This window comes from Vombatus ursinus, unplaced genomic scaffold, assembly GCF_900497805.2.
Source record: "Vombatus ursinus unplaced genomic scaffold, bare-nosed wombat genome assembly UNPS02014813.1, whole genome shotgun sequence".
Taxonomy (NCBI): domain Eukaryota; kingdom Metazoa; phylum Chordata; class Mammalia; order Diprotodontia; family Vombatidae; genus Vombatus; species Vombatus ursinus.
In genome coordinates this window covers 14,751,709-14,765,431 of record NW_020954591.1, presented here as the reverse complement: position 1 = coordinate 14,765,431, position 13,723 = coordinate 14,751,709, and the positions used below count along the sequence as shown (strand labels likewise).

At 33.2% G+C, this 13,723-nt stretch overlaps 1 protein-coding gene across 5 annotated transcripts in view; it reads left to right on the top strand.

The window, feature by feature from the left end:
- Nucleotides 1-13,723, top strand: part of CDK8 (cyclin dependent kinase 8) — a 132,884-nt gene that overhangs the window by 71,486 nt on the left and 47,675 nt on the right. For all 5 annotated transcript variants that reach the window (XM_027835202.1, XM_027835201.1, XM_027835200.1 and 2 more), the window contains exons 3-4: nucleotides 7,857-7,967; nucleotides 11,564-11,704. In XM_027835202.1, the coding sequence (XP_027691003.1) occupies nucleotides 7,857-7,967; nucleotides 11,564-11,704 (252 nt within the window). The remainder of the gene's footprint in view (nucleotides 1-7,856; nucleotides 7,968-11,563; nucleotides 11,705-13,723) is intronic.

The following is a 13,723-nucleotide window of genomic DNA, read 5'->3' as shown; positions in this document are numbered from 1 at the left end:
GGAAGATGCTCTCTGCATCCAGGGAAATGACTGATAAATAGAAGGATGTATAGAATGATTTTATATAAATAAAGATATTTGTTTCTAGTGGTAGCCTTCTCTAAGGTGCAGGAGGGGAGGAAAAAAGGAAAAAAAGAAATTTATGTGATAACTTTATTATTTAAAAGGAACAGCAAGTTATACAAAATGGATTTGCAGTTTCATATGCAATCATCTTTTCTTATTATACTGTGTAATGGAAATGCTTGTTTTATTCCATAAACTAAAAATAAAGTAAATAAAATTTTTTTAAAAGACAAAAAGAAAAAGCTAGTGCTGCTACCATTTGACTCTCTATAGAGAGTTGTGAATCTTGAGTCAGAAAATGAGTGCCAATTCTAGCTTTATCAGTTGTTAACTCTGACCACAGGTAAATCACTTGACTTTTTTTGTCTTCACTTTCCTCATCTGTTAATATGAGGGGTTTGACCTGTATGATCTCTCAATAGTTCTTTTTATGCCTAACATGATCCTATAATCACTGTGACAGCAGTTAACAGTCAGTGCAGGAGGGAGGAATCTGTGCTGAAGAACTGCTTTTAATGGCAAAACTACATAGGGAAAATCATGAGTCCCAGGGTCTTGTAGACTGTAGCTTTTTCATCACCCTTTCTTCCCCCTGTATCCCTTCTTTTTTCTATTGCCAGGGAGATATCCCTTAGAGCAAATACTTTAAAAGGAAGAAGGAGGAGAAGGAGAAAGAGAAGAAGAACAAAGAAATAATCAGCAAAACCAGTCAATACATTGGGGAAAAAATTGTTATTGAATTGAATTTTCTTTACCCACAACCCCCCAATCTTTGCAGAACAGAGGAAAGTATCTTCTCATATCTCTTCTAGTTATTTTGTATCTATTGACTTATAGCTATAAATATACATATAAAATGTAGACCAATAGATGTAAAATATCCATATTGACATGTCTGTAGATATAGATATCCCCATCCCACCCCACCCCCTGGCTCTGCATATTTTACTTTACTTTAATTCATGTAAGTCTTTCTGTGTTTTATATTCTTTGTTTTTGTTATTTCTTACTATTAAACTGTTCTCTAGGTGTGAATCATTGGGATGAGATTTAAAAAACAACAAAAAACATTTTCCCTTGAGCATACCTTTTGTATTAAAAAAAAATCAAGACTATTTAAAAAATACATTTTATTACCTACCACAAAGACATATAAACATCAAATATGTGGGCAACTAAGTGCTGTGGTGTGTAGAATGCTGGACTTGGGATTAGGAAGACTGAGTTCAAATCCAGCCTCAGACACTTGCTAGCTGTATGGGCAAGTCACTTAACCGCTTTCTGCCTCAGTTTCCTCATTTGTAAAATGGGGATAATAATAGTACCCACATCCCAGGGTTGTTGTAAGGATAAAATGACAGAATAGTTGTAAAGTACTTTATAGACCATAAAGCACTATATAATTGACAAATGCTATAATCCTTTTAAAGTCCTTATCATAGTGCCTGGCACTTTGTAGGTGTTTAATGCTTGTTTTCTTCCCTCCCTTCTCCATCACAGTGACAGTTCTATCATATATACATCATATATTCATCTTATATTCTATCATGTACATATATTTCATCATATACATCATATATTCCATCATATTTGTATAATCTTTCCCTAAATAATGTGCATCTACTTCATTTCCTGATGCTTTCTTTACCATTCTTTGATCAGTCTGTGTTGATATTTCTTTAAATCTTTCCTCTACACTTCTTCTTCTTGTTCTTTATTGTTGTTGTTACTTCTCTTGTTTAGTAAAGATTTCTACCCCTAGCCATAGATGAGAAAGATAGCACCTTCTTTTATCTTCTCATTGTTTAACGATGTATAACCATTTATACTTTTCTGAGGTAAATGATTTAAGATGTTGGTATGAAACTAATTTCTATCATACTATTCTTCACCTTTACCTGCATTTTTTGTCATGTTTTTAATGAAGATGGATAAACAACTGTAGTTTTCTTTTATTTTCCTGTAAATGCTCAATTGGAGAGGCCAATATTGACATTAGAATAAAAGTAGTTTGTGATATTTAAGAAATTTAATTGCTTATTTCTTGTAAGAAGAAGCCACTCAAACTCTTTGTTGAATCTTCCAAGTGGCTTTCCAGTGTTCTAAATAATAACACACTACAACATTATATTGTTAACTTAAAATTTGGTCCACATTGGTGGAACATTGATCTAGAAAGGTAATAAAGTCTGAAGTCTCATCCTATTGCCATAACTTGTTTATTGCATAGTCAGCAGATAGAGTTTGGAGCAGGAAGGGATGTTCTTTAGCAGCTTTTTAGTCTAGTTCCGCTCCCCCCCTTTTTTTCCAGATAATCTGAGACCCAAAGAAGTAGCTTGGAGTATAATTAGAAGTATTTTTTATTTTCCTGTAGTCATTTAAAATGATTGAGTAATGGGGAGTGGTCATATGACCAACAAAATGGGAGCCTAGACATTTTCTCTGGTCCCTGCCAACTCTAAAACAAAACAAAACAAAAACCCTTAGTGGCATTATTCACCAGAGGTAGAGCAATTACAACTGAATATGTAGGACAAGAAAGCAAGAAATCTGCCAAGGCAACAGCCTTATGAATTATCTCTGGAATGGAAAATGCTAATCAGTATCTTATCATCAGTACCTTAGTACCTCTCCCCTGCCAGCCTTTATGTTCCAGCAGGGTGCTCAAACTGACCTATGGGCTTTTTCTATAGAGACTCTTCTGGTATTTACCATGCCCTTCCTATCCCCTACCCTACTACAACATGCAACAGACATTGACTCTATCCAAACATGTGAGGAAGAAAATGAGACATATGGGCATTGAGCTTCCTTCTGTGAAGGATGCCCAAAATCACACTTAAGATTCCAGAATAACACTCCCCGCCCCCCGCCCAAGTCTTTCAAAAAGTGGCAGTTGATTCAGCTCAACCAGAGAAGGAAGGATTAAGAACCAGAACAAGTTATACTAGTGGTGGAAATCTCAGCCCATGGGAAGGGTGAGGGAGGGGAAGCTTTCACTGAAGAGCATGTGATTGTAATGGGAGATGGGAACTTTATCATGGGTCTAATCTGGGGAGAGTTGGGGCTTAGGGAGGCTGTTTTCTCTGAGGGAGGGTTGGGACATGGGTAGCATCTTGTTTAAAAAGAAGAGAAATTGGAGGTCCTAAGGGCAACATGACTTAGTCATAAGCACTGATTATTTCTCTAGCTATTTAAAATTGTTTTTTATTTCTTCAAGGAGCATTTTATAATTGAATTTATACAGTTGGAGTCAACAGAAAAATGGGAGGACATTGGGTCTAGAGATGAGATCTAATGCAGATGGGAAGGAGAATGATTATAGGGCAGGGCATAAATCTCACTATTTGGGACACAGGATAAATTTTTAAAAATTATTTATTGATATATTTTGTTTTATGTATCACCAGAATTTCCCCTTTAATATCCTTTGACTACTCCTTAATTCTGGTGCCTTCCTTCTGTTAATTATTTCCTGTTTATCTTGTATAGCTTATTTGTACATATTTATTTGTCTATTGACTTCTCATTAGGTTGTAAACTCCTTGAGGGCAGAGACATCTTTTGCCTTTTTTGTTTTTGCATTGTGTAGCCCAGTACTTGCTGTTGTTCAGTCATTCATTTGTGTCTAACTCTTTGTGACCCCGTGGATCATACTGATCAAACTGTGGAGTTTTGTTGGCAAAGATACTGGAGTGGTTTATCATTTCCTTCTCCAGTGGATTAAGGCAAATAGAGGTTAAGTGACCTGCCCAAAGTCACACAGCTAATAAGGGTCTGAGCCCATTTTAACTGGTGTCTTCCTGGCTCCAGGCCCAGTGCTCTTATCCACTGAGCCACCTTTCTGCCTATTAAGCAAAGAGAGATTTACTGACTTGCCCATGGTCACAGAGCTAATAAGTGTTTGAGACCTGATTTGAACTCATGTCTTTCTGACTCCAGACCCAGCACTCTATCCACTGAGCCATCTAGCTGCCCTAGTATAGTAAATAGTAAGTGCTTAATAAATGCTTATCGACTGTTGTTTTGTATTTGTCTTATGTCTTACTGTTAGCTGCTTATATTTTAGATACCAAACCCTCATCTGAGAAATCTTCATTTCATAGAAGATTTTCCTCCCATTTGACTCCTTCCCCTATCCTTTTCAATTTAATGTAAGACAGATTATCTATTTTTATCTTTTTAAATTGCTTTTAGACCTTGTTTGGCTAAGAATTCATCTTCTATCCAAAGCTATGAAAGATCTAAGATCTGCTTCTCTTCTGATTTTGTTATGGTATGATCTTTAATATTCAGATCATGTATCCATTTTGAATTTACTGTGGAATAAGGGGTAAGATGTTGATTTAAGCCTAATTTATGGCAGACTGCTTTTCGTTTTTACCCCCATCACATTTTATAAAATAAAAGATTTATTTCCTAGGTAATTTATGTTTTCAGGTTTATCAAACACTGAATTGAATTCCACTATTTCTGACTCTTGTCTAATCTGTTCCATTAATCTAATTTTTCTGTTTTTTCTATTTTAATATTTTACTTATTTATTTTTAAAAACATTTTTATTTAAAGTTTTGAGTTCCAAATTCTTTCACTTCCTTTCTCCCTCCTCTCCCCCACCTTAAGATGATAAGCAATCAGATGTAGGTTATCCATGGGCAATTATGTATAATATTTCCATATTAGTCATTTTGTACAAGAAGACTCAAAAGAAAAAAAATGAAAGTGAAAAAATAGCATTTTCCCCTCTGTATTCAAAAAATATCAGTTCTTTCTCTGGAGGTGGATAGTATGCTTCATCATTAATCCTTTAGAGTTGTCTTGGATGATTGTATTGAGGAGAATAGCTAAGTCATTCACAGTTCTTCATCAAACAAGACTGCTGTTACCATGTACAATGTTCTCCTGGCTTTGTTCACTTCACTGTGGATCAGTTCATATAAGTCTTTCCAGGTTTCTCTGAAATCCTGCTTGTCATTTTTTATAGCACAATAATATTCCATTACAATCATATACCACAGCTTGTTTAGCCATTCCCCAATTGACTTTGATTTCCAATTCTTAGCCACCACATAAAGAGCTACTGTGAATATTTTTGTACAAATAGCTCCTTTTCCTTTTTTTCAGATGTCTTTGGGATATAGACCTAGCAGTAATATTGCTAGATCAAAGGGTATACACAGTTTTATAGCCCTTTGAGCATAGTTCCAAATTGCTCTCCAGAATGGTTGGATCAAGGGGCAGCTAGGTGGCATAGTCGATAGAGCACCGGCCCAGAAGTCAGGAAGACCTGAGTTCAGATTCGGCCTCAGACCAAACACTTGACCCGTACTAGCTGTGTGACCTTGGGCAAGTCACTTAACCCCAATTGCCTCACCAAAAAAAATAAAATAAAATAAACAGAATGGTTGGATCAGTTCACAACTCCACCAACAGTGTCCCAGTTTTCCCATATACCCTCCAACATTCAACATTTCCCTTTTTTGTCATGGTAGCCACTCTAATAGGTGTGAGGTGGTACCTCGGAGTTATTTTGATTTTCATTTCTCTATCAATAGTGATTTAAAGCATTTTTTCATATGACTATAGATAGCTTTGATTTCTTTGTCTGAAAACTGCCTGTTCATATCCTTTGACCATTTATCAACTGGGGAATGACATGTATTTTTATAAATTTTACTCAGTTCTCTGTATATTTGAGAAATGAGGCCTTTATCTAAGATACTTGTTGCAAATCCCCCTCCCCCCAGTTTTCTGCTTTCCTTATAATTTTATTTATAATTTTGGTTGCATTGGTTTTGTTTGTGCAAAAACTTTTTATATAATCAAAATTATCTACTTTATATTTTGTGATGCTCTCTTTATCTTCTTTGTTCCTAAATTCTTCTCTTATCCATAAATCTGACGGATAAACTATTCCATGCTCTTTTAATTTGCTTATGGTATCATCTTTTATGTGTAAATCATATACCAATTTAAACCTTCTATTGGTATACAGTGTGAGATGTTGGTCTATACCTAGTTTTGGCCATACTGTTTTCAGTTTTCCCAGCAGTTTTTGTCAAATAATCAGTTTTTGTTCCAAAAGCTTGGATCTTTGGGTTTATATCATATGCTAGATTACTGTGGTCATTTACTACAGTGTAATTTGTACCTAATCTGTTCCACTGATCCAGCACGCTATTTCTTAGCAAGTATCAGATTGATTTGATAATTACCACTTTATAATACAGTTATATGTTCAGTTAAAATGTTCTCCATAATAGTTGGACTAGTTCACAGTTCCACCTACAGTACATTAGTATACCTATTTTCTCACATCCCTTCCAAAATTTGCCATTTTCCTTTTCTGCCACCTTAGCCAATCTGATGGGTGTAACATAGTATCTTGTAGTTGTTTTAATTTGCATTTCTCTAATTATTTGTGATTTAGAGTATTTTTTTCCCCATACAACTTGATTCCTTGGATTTCTTCCTCTGAAAACTGCCTGTTCCTAATCTTTGACCATTTATCATTTGGGAAGTGGCTCATATTCTTATAATTTTGACTCAGTAAGTTATATATTTTAAAAAATAAGATCTTTATCAGAGAATTTTGCTGCAAAGATTCCTTCCCCCTCCCATTTCCTACTTCCCTTCTAATTTTAGCTGCATTGGCTTTGTTTGTTAAAAAAAAAACAAAAAAACAAAAAAACTTCCTAATTTTTTGTAATCAAAATTGGGCATTTTATGCACATACTCTTTGATCTAGAGATTTCACTGCTAAGTGTATGCCCCAAGGAGATAATTGACAAAAACCAAGCCCTCATACGCATCAAAATAATGATAGTAGCACTTTTTGTGATAGTAAAGAACCAGAAAATAAAGTAGATGCTCATCTATTGGTGAATGGTTAAGCAAATTGTAGTACTTGAATGTACTATGCTGTAAAAAATGATAAATGTGATAAATGTAGAAAAACACAGAAAGATTTATATGAACTGATCCATTGTAAAGTAAACAGCCAAAAAAGCAGTATACACAATGACAGAAACACAATTTAAATGGAAAGAATTGCCTCAAAATTCAATTCTGTAAAATTATAAAGACCAAGATTGGCTTCAAAGAAGAGATACAAGGAAACATCTTCCCCATTGCTTTACAGAAATTAAAGTTGATGGGTGTGGAACATTGCGTATAACATCAAATTTTTTTATACATGTTGATTGGTTTTCGTGATTTTTTTTTTCTGTTTCCCTTTTTAAAAAATTCTTTGTTATAAATAATGGCTTTCTGGGGAAGAAATATAAGGGATATAGCATGGAGAATGAAGGTGATATAAAATCAAAATATATTAGTTAAAATCTATTTTAAAATGAGTGGGTGGTGTTAATGTTGGAGTTTGTTGGGGGAGGAGGAAGATTAATGACCTTTTGGGGGTACTAGTTGATTTTGCACTATATAAGTCCATTTAGATTTAAATTAAGTAGGGATAAAATGTAGACATGAAAAGCCACAAGTAAGATAATCTGTGAAAATGTGAAGTATGTTCCCATCTCTGTGTAAAAATTTTTTTATTTGATAATCTTGTGAGGAAAAACATGTAAGATTTTAAGTAAAAAATTTATTCATTTGTTTCATACTTTTCTCTCACGTACTTTGAAACCCAAATTAATAGTTTCAGGTTTTATTTAGTGGATTAGATATCTAAGGTAGAAAGCAGAGGACTTGTGCCAATTTAAAGGCAAAAAAGATATTCTTGACTGTTCTTTTTTTGTGTTAGACTTCTTTAATGGTTTTCCTTTGCTTTGCAGCTACTTCGAGAGCTTAAACATCCAAATGTCATCTCTCTTCAAAAGGTGTTTTTGTCTCATGCTGACAGGAAAGTGTGGCTTCTGTTTGACTATGCTGAGCATGACCTCTGGGTAAAGCATGTTACATTTATATTTATTTGACAATAGGTTTTACTTAATAATTCTAAGGGAATTGCAAATGATATATAGGCTTTGATATCTACATATTAAGGAAAAATAAACTAATAGGGTATGGATTTACATGTTCTCTTTAATAGTGTTTTTGCTTTGCATAGTTCCTTGTACCACTATCATTTGTCCTTTGTGTAAAGAGAAAGAGGATTCAATATATGTGCAAGTGCATACATAAATTATTTTATGGATATTCACTATCTTATATATTTATGATAAAATAAACTGTTCTAGAATGACTTAGTCATCTATTGTATCCTCAAAATATGATCTCTTTGGAAGAATATGTATTTAGCTCAATACTGAAAAATAATTGCACAAAATACCATATTAAAATATGTATGTATATATGTGTATGCATATACACATATATGTATGCATACATACACATACGCACTTATCTGGGGAGTTGGGCAGAAGATTAGGAGGGGGGAAGATTTCATGCCTTGTCCAGAGCTAACCATGATTTGGGTAGAGGAAATACAAAACAAAGTGGTGGGTACCAATTACAAATTCCTCATCCAATCCTCGCCTTTTAGTACAAGAGACTAGAGGCAGAGTGGGGAAAAGCTAGTCAAAGAGGTTTTGTTTAATCCAAATTTGGAGGAAAAGAGTGGTTTATACTAGGGTCATTTCATAAGAACTTAAATAAAGTCTCCTTCATATGATCATGCCTTGGTTGACTGTGTAACTTAGTTGTTGATTACATGTAATTTTTCCAACATAATTGTGTCATTCATTAAAAAATCTTATTTAATATTATGCTTTCTGAAATTATGCATGTACTTTACATGAGCAAATATCTTGTAGAAAGTTCTATATTGCAAAATGAAGTCAATATGAAAATATGTACAAAATATATTTTGTCTTTCTGACCTATGCACAAAATTAACAGAAGTTTAAATCTATAGATACATGCCTTTTTATATTGTTTTTACAAGTTTTATTTTTTTCTTAGAGCTGACTTTCTTTTTCATATTTAAAATTTGTGTTGAGAGAGATGACCAACATTTTTAGTTGAGCAAATAACAGTAAATGTTAAATGTTAATAATATAAAATGAAAATAAAGTGAGAATTCTGGATGTTTCAGAAATAGAAAAGCAGTCGTCTTTAAATAATTATAGTACAACCAAGGTTTTTGAAGGAATTTAACTAGCCTAATCACACAACCAACTTTGAATCACTTAACATCTAAGAAATAGTTGACTTCCTAGCTAAGGAGCCTAAGAACTTATTTTAGTAGCATTTAGACCATGGGAACATTTAGGGGAATCAAAATTAACCCCCCCCCAAATCCTATTTGTACAACCAACCATAGCCAGCATAGCAGTTAGAGAAGCCTAAAATGGCTTACACAAAGGAAACATTAATGGTATATACAGTTTTTTATGTCTAATTTCATTATTATCTTTGATGTCAGCTCCCTACTAACTACCACTAGATTGGTGAGGCAAAGACATGTGTGGGGTCAAAAACAATTGATGTGTCTGGAATAATTAAAAGATATGATTCTGTGGACCATACAAAGAAAGGGGATAACTTTTCCACGATCCACCCTTGATTTAGTTTTATTTTGATTTCTGCTTCTAAAAAACTCATTAGTGCTGATTATGTAGTTATATGTATAGATACTCCACATATCCTAGAAAAGTAAACTTATTTTGTAGATATTAGGAAGAGGCTAGAAGGATTCATTTGATTCCTTCCTGCCTGAATACTTGTTTCTTTCATTCAATCTTATCTTAAAAAAAAAAAAGCTTAAAGTTTGTTATACCAAAATAGCATAGCTACAGGAATTGAAACTAAATTATGTTGTTGTTTTTCTTTAAATAAAATTTTAAACCCAGCACCATAGCATTGACAGTTATGCATTAGAGTAGATGGCAAAACATTAAGATAAAGCAGAGATAACTATGAAGTGAGCTTGAAGCCTTGGGCTTTTTTTGGCTAATTCATTTTCACAGACACTTTCCATTTGCAAGGCACTGAACTAGGAGGTGGGTTATAGCGGTGAAAGTGGTATAATCCTTGGCACAATTTAGTAGGAAAATATATAATTGAATAACTCTAAAAGAAGTTAGAATGGGATCAATATATAGAAGTGGTCAAAGAGAAAGGAAAGATTAGGAAAAGGAAGAATAGTTTTTCCTTTTGGAAAGAGAGGTATCAAACTGAAGCAATCACTTTTGACTACTGAGTAAAGTTCATATATCCTTGCCTAATATTCATGGCGTTCCACATTCTGGCACCGCTCTACCTTTGTGTCTTCTCCCATCAGTACTCTGTGTTCCATCCAAATTGGACTCTTCTTTATCCCCCCAGTAGGCCTGCCCTGTCAGTCCTCTATGCTTAACCCTCACCCTTCACCCACAGTCTGCCAAATTCTTTCCCACCCCTGAAAACCAACTCACATGCTATTTCTTTGTGTAGCAGTTTGTTCCGCACCTCTCTCATGCACTTGTGGATTATTTTGTATTATAATTACAGGTGTTTGTGTCATTATTATTTTAGACTGTAAATTCCAAACTTGTATATCCTTAGCTTAGTGATTTCTTTTTTTTCCCTGTACAATGTAATTATTAATTAGCTTGCATGACCATTTCTGTGGTCTTTTTTGTTTGTATATCTTCCTTTATTATGTATATTGCCTTAGGTATATAAGACTTGCCCATTTTAAAATTTAAGTTAACTTCAACTTGTCTCTAGCATAGCAATTCATTTTCATTCAGTTCAGTACATTAAGCTTCTCTTAAGCCCTTGCTATATGCCAGGGAGGGGAGACAACAGCATTATTTATATAAAGGTGACATTTTTTAAACACTTTTTAATGAATGGTTTTTAAAATAAGATTTGATTGTCAAATTAAATTTTAGCAAAGTCCAAGAAGGAATATCAGACCTTCAAAGTTCTGCTTGTTAGGTAAGGAAAAGGCAACCTTTTTGCCTCTCCTTAAATTATTAACCCAACTCTTCAGTTTTTTTCTATGAATTCTTATGTGAACATAGTCATTATTGCTGGTCATTTGTTCCTCATATCCACTTGTTTGTTACAAAATAGAAGAAGGGTCTGCCTGGCTTAAATTATCTTCAATCGTTACCAATGTGTTATAAATGCACCGTACTATTATAATAGCCAAAAATACTTACAATTTGTTGGAAGACATTGTAAATTTTCTTTTTTGAAATTTTTCTGGTTTTTTCATTAGACAAATTAGAATGGAATGTTCTCCAAAGAAATGATTATATTTTAGTTGTATTTTTAAATGAAATTATGAAATCTACATCTCCTGTTATTTTCATTTATTTTCTGGGACGTTGTCCATCTCTTATAGTGTTTTTATTGTACATAGGAAACTATTTTGACCCTAGGCACAATTGTTTGGAAATTTTGAAGTTACTTGAGTTATTTAGAAGAGGATGGAATGATATTGGCAAGCATTATGAGAAATCTCTGGAGGCTTTCTTTTTCAGTAAAGCATTAACACATCAATGTATCTTCCTTTTTCTGATTCTATTGATATTTTTTCTTCTTTTAGCACATAATCAAGTTTCACAGAGCTTCTAAAGCAAACAAGAAGCCAGTTCAGTTACCTCGGGGAATGGTCAAGTCACTATTATATCAGATCCTAGATGGTATTCACTACCTGCATGCTAACTGGGTGTTGCACAGGGATTTGGTAAGTTGATCTGCAGTGGACTGGTAAGGAGCATTTATTGGTTGCTTTATTAGTTGCCTTTAGATCTTAAAAACTTTAATGAGCTAAGGCTCTAGGCTAGCTAACTTTTTAGGGGTAAAGGATGTGTGGGGACTTAAAAATATTACCCAGCCTTATGTAAAACTTCCTATTCTTTGATATGTATTGATTATTTTTGTTAATAGTGGTAAAGGTCGGGTTTATTTTTCTGCACTTTTGTTTCTTCTTGGTTCTAGAAATAAAGTATTTGTTTATTTTAGTCAGGTCAATCAAATAACATTTATTAAGTATCTCCTATATGCCAGGATAACACTGGAAGTGAATAGATTTATTAATAACTTTACACAAATCTGGAGAACAACTGTGATGTATTAGGAAGTAGAAAAGGAATATGTCATTAAAACTGTTCATTCTTACCAATTATGTAGAAGTCTTGACTAGCAAGCTTTCATTCATTGTTTGTAAAGAATGCTATTGATTCCACTCTTTTCAAAAAAGAGGGATTTTTAAAAAAAAAATCTTGATTAAAAAAATAAATGGCATTTAAAGTTTGATAAATTGTCCTCTAAATTCTTTAAAAAATTTTTTCTATGGAAATACAATATATGTACCTGTTATTTTCTGCCTACTCTATTATTTCATCCTGAATCTTAATAGAGTTAAATTATCTAAATCTCAAATTATCCTTTCTTATTGAACATACTTCAAAATTATGTGGGGCTTCTATTCTTATTTAAAAGCAAATGAGGTTTTTAATAGTTCATTCATTTCAAACAATTCTGAGCACAATACTGTAAATGATAATTGTGGTTCCCTAATCATAGATATTTTAGTAATGCACTGGAAAAGCCCATATAGAATCTGAGGTAGGGCTGATCTGACCTCTCAAGTAGTTAACTGATTCTAAACTTCTCTATATTTAATGCATTAAATATCTGGTCTTCAAATTAGCTATTCTAGTGTCATATCTTCTAGTTCTTTCATCTTGCTTCAATAATCCCCTTGAAAGATGTTTAATGATGGTTATTTTACCTCCTGTTCTTGTACCCCAGCAAATGTTTGAAATAGATAATGCAAAAAATGGATAAAAGAGCTTTATCCTATATTTAAAGTATATTTTTCACAGGATGAGAACATTTTTATGGCAGTAAAGAATTACACAACACAGTTTATTACACATTTTTAAAAAATTATCTTTTAAATTTATTTTAAAATATAAAAGGCTGTGAGAAAGTAGGTAATCAGGGGGAGGGGATGATATATTAAGAGATATGACTAATTTTAATCCTTGTCCATTTCTATGATATCAAAAGAAGAAAATATAAAACCTTAATGGGGACATGCTTTCTGCTAGCACCCTCCCACCCTTTCTAATTAAGTACATTTTAGAGAAATTCAAAGTCATTATATTATATCTTATTTCTTGGAGATCTTTTTCTTATTTAAATAGAATTAGTCTACCTGCACTGAATTCACTCTATAAACAACAGCATTATCAACTCAAGTATATTATGTATAATTTTACACATGAATCAAAATAACAAGAAAAAAATTAGATTCATGGTGTATACTTGCTAAATGACTAAACACATACATATATACACAAATAGAGGGAGAAAAAGTATCCTGTGTCTCATTTATTTGTTGATATATTTAATCAAAATTTTTCCTTGATTTGGTATTTTATACAGTTTGGCTATTGTTGCTTCTATCACATATCTCCTTTGCACCAAATGAAATACCACGTGTCCTAGTTCAGTTATTGCCTTTATATACTTCTTGTGTATCTTAGAGATAAGTACTTAATATCTACTGAACTGTTAGCTTAAAATTTTTGATCAGTGCCAATTTTTTAAAAACTTTTAAATTTTTTTTGCATTTTGGTGAGGTGATCGGGGTTAAGTGACTTGCCCAGGGTAACACAGCTAATAAGTGTCATGTTTTTCAGGCCACATCTGAACTCAGGTCGTTCTGATTCCAAGGCTCCATGGAGCTCTATCC